We start from the raw sequence: 5,773 nt of genomic DNA, 5'->3' as shown, positions 1-5,773 counted from the left end.
TGATGTGACACTCTGCTGTCTGTTTTTCCATGCTTTTCCCACCATGATGGAACCTCCCCTGGAAATGGTAAGCAGAAACAAACCATTTCCTTCCATAAGCTGCTTCTAGTTGTGTGTTTTGTCCCATTAACAAGACGGTAACTGCTACAGGGGAACCCTAACTTGCGGGGAAACCAAAGGGGGGCCTGCACCCAGAAGCAAGTGATTCAGAACATGGCCTTTGGGGGATGCTCTGGCCTTTAAGTGTTAACATACACTACTGAATAAAATTCCCACCCTTTCACCCTTTACGGTGCTTCTACATGTCTGTAATTATCACTTGAGACAGTTAAATTGGAAACGAAAAGTTTAAATCCAAGGTGTCCAGGGAGGGAGGTAGGAAACAATCACGTCTTCATGTGAGTTCCTCAACACTAACGGCAGACCACACCTGGAACCCCCAACCTCAAACATCAGGCTCAAGTACTGCCCACCTCAAAGACCACACACACAAGTATCCTTCCTTAAACACTAAATACATACTTAGGAAAGGAGTTTCACAAAATGCACCAAAAGTAGTAGTGAGCGAAAAGCCGGCAGCCAATCAACTGTGTCCTAATTTGTTTCAGTCCGACTCAACAAGGACCCTCAAATATCTAAGCACTAGAGGTGGGTGCACAAGCCACCCAACACCCAAGCTCCAGGAGCTTCCGCGCCCCAGTTCCCAGACGCGCCAGGCGTACTGAGCGCCAGCCCCTGGGAACGCCCAGCCCAGTCCCGCATGGAACCCACTGCGCAGGTGCAGTGCGCGTCACTCCCCAAGTCCGGCGCCGCCCAGCCAACCGGCACAGAGAGGGGCTTGGAGACCGCGCACAGCTCGGTCCCAAGGCTCCGTCCCGCCCCAGCTCGGCTCGGCCCCGCCCCGCCCCGCCCCGCCCCGCCTAGGCTCGGCCCCGCTCCGCCTGGTAGCGCCTTCCTTCCCCCGCTCCAGCGCCTGCCAGTCTAGCACAGCCAAGTGTCACATGACCGCAGCTCGGCCTGGAAGGCCAGAGCGAAGCTCTCCCGGAACAGCTCCTTCTCAGCTCTGAACTGCCCTCATCCTACTGCACCTGAAGCCATTGTCACGTGGCCTCTGCTCGGGCCCCCTAGCCTAGACAAGGCTGAATTAGGTCAGATCCCTGTGAATCTGAAGGAGCTGTAACCCTTGAGGGTCTCTGTTACTCACCAGGCCACCTCCGGGATTCTGAGATTCGCTGGAGCTTCAGCAAGTGAGGCCTTCAGACAAGAGGAGTATTTTGTGCTGGGGACTCAGGGGAAGGAGAGGAAGAGGGCCTAGGCCTGGGGCTCAGGGGACAAGCCTGCTGAAATCTAGAAACGGGTAACATGGGGGCTCTGGGGACCCTTTCTCTGGCCTTAACTGTAGGCCTGAGCATTGCTGGCCCACCTAACATTGTGCTTATTTTTGCTGATGACCTTGGCTATGGGGACCTGGGATCTTATGGGCACCCCAGTTCTACCACTCCCAACCTGGACCAGTTGGCTGCAGGGGGACTGCGGTTCACCGACTTCTATGTGCCTGTGTCTCTGTGCACACCTTCTCGGTGAGTAGGAGACCCTTACCTCTGTCCTCTCTCTCTGGAAGTCCATAGTTCTCCCTCCCTTCTCTATGCTCCTTCCTCTGTTCATCTCTGTGGGACTTATGGATTATGTGACTTGTCCTACAGGGCTGCCGTCCTGACTGGCCGGCTCCCAGTTCGGACAGGCATGTATCCTGGAGTCCTGGGGCCCACCTCCCGGGGTGGTCTGCCCCTGGATGAGGTGACCCTGGCTGAGATCTTGGCTGTTCGAGGCTATCTTACAGGGATGGCTGGCAAGTGGCATCTTGGAGTGGGGCCAGAAGGTGTCTTCCTACCCACACATCAGGGTTTCCATCGGTTTCTAGGCATTCCATACTCCCACGACCAGGTACAAACTGTTCGGGCCCTTCACTGCCACACCCCCCTCTTGACAACCAAGCCCTCAACCCTTAAACTATTGCCCTCCTCTACTTCACAGCCCAAATCCCTCACTGGAGTTGCTCTCCCTAGGGTCCTTGCCAGAACCTGACCTGCTTCCCACCAGCCACCCGATGCAGTGGTGGCTGTGACCAGGGCCTGGTTCCTATCCCATTGTTGGCCAACTTATCTGTGGAGGTACAACCCCCCTGGCTGCCTGGACTAGAATCCCGCTATGTATCTTTCTCCCGAGAGCTCATGGCTGACGCCCAGCGCCAGGGCCGCCCATTCTTCCTATACTACGCCTCCCATGTGAGTGACCCTGTTCCTACCCTACTGGCTTCTCCCAAGACCACTATCCAATGCTGATTCCAGTCTCCACCTCTAGCACACCCACTACCCTCAGTTCGGTGGACAAAGCACAGGGTGCTCGGGCCGCGGGCCATTTGGGGACTCCTTGATGGAGCTGGATGCAGCTGTGGGGGCCCTGATGACAGCCGTGGAGGACCTGGGTTTGCTTAGAGAGACACTGATCATCTTCACTGCAGACAATGGGTACAAGTCAGGGCAGGGAATATTTGTTGCTCTTAGGCCAGGACTCTGGGGTCCTCCTAGGTATTGGCTAAAGTCTTTATGGGATTAAAAAAAAAAAACTCTCAAGAGACACTGGCTAAGTTAGAGTAACCCATAGGACGCAGGCTGGGGCCACAGGTGCACAGAGGTTCTGATCTTGGCAGTCTAAGGAAAATCTTGACAAGATTTATAAATGTGGGTCTAGTGGTCACCAGAAGTGGGTCAGAGGCCTAGTACTCTCATTGCTGATGGCATTGTGTGTCCCAGACCTGAGTTGATGCGTATGTCCCGTGGCGGCTGCTCTGGCCTCCTGAGATGTGGAAAGGGAACGACCTTCGAAGGTGGTGTTCGAGAGCCTGCCTTGGCCTTCTGGCCAGGCCACATCGCTCCTGGTCAGTCGTCTGGTCCTCTTCTTGTAGACCCATGATCCTACCTCCCCAATCTTAATGGTGAAGTTAGTAACCAAACAGCCTTCTTTATAGGTGTGACCCATGAACTGGCCAGCACTCTGGATCTGCTACCCACACTGGCAGCTTTGACTGGAGCTCCACTGCCTAACATCACCTTGGATGGTGTTGACCTCAGTCCCTTGCTACTAGGCACAGGCAAGGTAGGGCCAGCAACCCCTTGATTCCCCAACTCCTCTGCCACATGCTTGTCCTCCCCTGTGTGAGTCTGGGCAGTACCTGAGAGTCTGTGCCTCATATCTCCTTTGATAAAGAGCTTCATAGTGCTGCCCCTCTCAAATTCCTGGGTGGGCCAAAAGGGGGTCCATGGCCAGGGCCTTTCACAAGTGCTGATAGCTTTTAGGCGCCCTCCTATCCTGTGACCCTGACTTTGTCCTTAGAGCCCTCGGCAGTCTCTATTCTTCTACCCGGCCTACCCAGATGAGGTCCATGGGGTCTTTGCTGTGCGGAGTGGAAAGTTCAAGGCTCACTTCTTTACCCAGGGTAACTCCCTCTCCCCCTGCTGACCCCCAGCTGTCTAAGCTTGCAACCCTCCTCTGGCTCCTGCCCTATGCTGACCTTTTCCCAGGCTCTGCCCACAGTGACACCACCACAGACCCTGCCTGTCATGCTGCCAGCTCTCTGACTGCTCATGAGCCCCCACTGCTCTATGACCTGTCTGAAGACCCTGGTGAGAACTACAACCTTTTGGAAAGTGTGGCTGAGGTCTCCCCAGAGGCTCTGAAGGCTATGAAGCACCTCCAGCTGCTGAAGTCCCAGTATGATGCAGCAATGACCTTTGGCCCCAGCCAGATGGCCAAGGGTGAAGACCCTGCCCTGCAGATCTGCTGTCAGCCAAGCTGCACTCCCTACCCAGCCTGCTGCCACTGCCCAGATTCCCAGGCCTGAGAATACTGGCCAAGTCACAGGGGACCCCCAAGGCCAGCCTGGGGACCCTGGATAAGCCCTGGGTAGTGATAGTTCACCACCATGAGAAGCAGGAAGAAGTGTGTGATTGTACCTAATAATGTCATAACACCAGCTGAGACTTGCAGATGTGATAATTCATCTAACTCTCATGCTAACCCTGAGGTCCATGCTATTCTTCAGTACTGCAAATGATGAAACAGGCACAGAGAAGTTTAGGGACCTGTCCTAAATACAAGGTCATTCTACCAGAAAAAGCATGGTCTAAAGATTTGAACCTAGACATTCTGGATATTGAAACAACACCAGTCTTGTGATTTGCATGCACCCATACACACCTTGTTTGAGTATAGAAGCTGTACATGCTTTTACATGACAGGAACTGGAGAAGGGAAGGAGATGAAAGAGTTGTAGTCAGCAGTCCTTGAAGATGCAAAATCCCTAGAAGACATGTTTTCCCAAGGGAGAAGCATGCCTAGAGGTACTAGAGCTGGCTGCCTTGGTTCACAGAAAACTTGTCTGGAGTTAGGTGATGCATTCCAGTTGGGGTCAAGTGATTAGGGACATTGCCATCTTTTAGGAAGGCATATCAGCAGCTCCCGAGACAGGCCCATGAGGCCATCATGCTAAGAATAAAACTCAAACTCTGTTCAGTGACCACTATGCACTTGGGCCATACAGCACCCTTTACCTCTCAGTTATGGGAGGCTGGCTCCACTGACAATATTCTACTGTTGGCCATTGCCGAGGGGTTCCTTCTGACTGCCAACCTGTGTTTGCATGGCATGGTGTACTGTCATGCCTAAATATGTCACATGCCAGGTGTTCCTCAGTATTGGTCACATAAGATCAGTGCCATCTGTTCTGGCACATTTGCCTTCATTACTAATGGATCTTCACTTCTTTCACTGGGAACAAAGCCCCCTTGACCTTGAGGCAGCCACTCCCTGAACCAAGAGGGTGCTGGCCAATCTGAGTAAATTATATCCAAGTGATTGGTCCAAGAGTGGCATGTGACCAAGAACCTTTATAGTGAAAAGTTGGGGGCCCTGGATGCAGCATGTTGCTGGCCTTTGGGTGGAACCATGCAGTTGTTAAACCAATGCTTCCAGCTGCCTGCCTGCAGAGCATCAAATGTAAGAAAGTAAAACATTTTTGTTTGCACCACTCCTGGCAAGTTGTCTGTCACATACAGCTGGTGGCCTGGCTGGAATGAGGTCTGAATGAGGTATATGGCAAGTTTGTGTGTGTGTGTGTGTGTGTGTGTGTGCACGCGTGTGCACGTGCACTATCAGATGTTGGTTGAGTCCTAAACTGACCATGCTTCTGAGTATTGGGCAACCTGCACAAGGCCAAAATTTCTTGGGGCTACTCAGCATCCACTGATACTTCCTCTAAAAGAGGGCTTGCATCACTTGTCTTGAGTGGAAGGTTGGCCCCAAATGGTGCCTCCGTTCATGGGGAAGATAGAGAGGAACTGAAGCTTATGTATTGTCAATGTATCACATCAAAAAACAAGTCCTATACCAAAACTAGTGAATTCTAGCACCTAGGCACAATTTGTGGGGTAGCTTTTGCTTCCTCACTGGGGTGGTATTCATTTTGATGCTTATCCCACCATTTTTATGTGCTACACTGCCATGCTGGAACAAGGTGTCCTCAAAGGAGACTCACCTTGCTCCTGCAGCATTAACAATTTAGTAAAGGAAATGAGCTTAACACACAGAGGTGAGGCACATATGGGATTTCATGCCATAGAAGCCATTACCTCTTAAAGGACAGGACATGTGAGTATGGCCTGGACAGGGACACTAGGAAATCTGGGGATACTACAAATCTCTATATTGGGGTTGG

General features: G+C 52.4%; 1 protein-coding gene across 2 annotated transcripts; it reads left to right on the top strand.

Moving 5' to 3' along the window:
• Window positions 1-929: 929 nt before the first annotated feature.
• Arsa (arylsulfatase A) lies at window positions 930-5,086 on the top strand. Of its 2 annotated transcripts, none has more exons than XM_004650430.2 (8): window positions 930-1,580; window positions 1,704-1,944; window positions 2,067-2,285; window positions 2,362-2,528; window positions 2,814-2,938; window positions 3,029-3,156; window positions 3,394-3,496; window positions 3,582-5,086. In XM_004650430.2, exons 1-8 carry the CDS (start codon window positions 1,363-1,365, stop codon window positions 3,899-3,901), a joined length of 1,521 nt encoding a protein of 506 aa, XP_004650487.1. In that variant the 5' UTR covers window positions 930-1,362; the 3' UTR covers window positions 3,902-5,086. The 2 variants fall into 2 exon arrangements, with proteins under 2 accessions (XP_004650487.1, XP_045009173.1); XM_045153238.1 differs by having other exon boundaries at window positions 3,595-3,783.
• Window positions 5,087-5,773: the final 687 nt, after the last annotated feature.

The sequence above is a fragment of the Jaculus jaculus genome, chromosome 6 (genome assembly GCF_020740685.1).
Source record: "Jaculus jaculus isolate mJacJac1 chromosome 6, mJacJac1.mat.Y.cur, whole genome shotgun sequence".
Taxonomy (NCBI): domain Eukaryota; kingdom Metazoa; phylum Chordata; class Mammalia; order Rodentia; family Dipodidae; genus Jaculus; species Jaculus jaculus.
This window is presented reverse-complemented; position numbering and strand designations above follow the sequence as displayed.

Excerpts from the sequence above, each read along its gene's own strand:
- Arsa (XM_004650430.2), top strand. The coding sequence starts at position 1,363 with ATGGGGGCTCTGGGGACCCTTTCTCTGGCCTTAACTGTAGGCCTGAGC. Across the intron at positions 1,945-2,066 it reads TTCCATACTCCCACGACCAG|GGTCCTTGCCAGAACCTGAC; the intron begins GTACAAACTGTT and ends TGCTCTCCCTAG. Across the intron at positions 3,157-3,393 it reads TGCTACTAGGCACAGGCAAG|AGCCCTCGGCAGTCTCTATT; the intron begins GTAGGGCCAGCA and ends CTTTGTCCTTAG.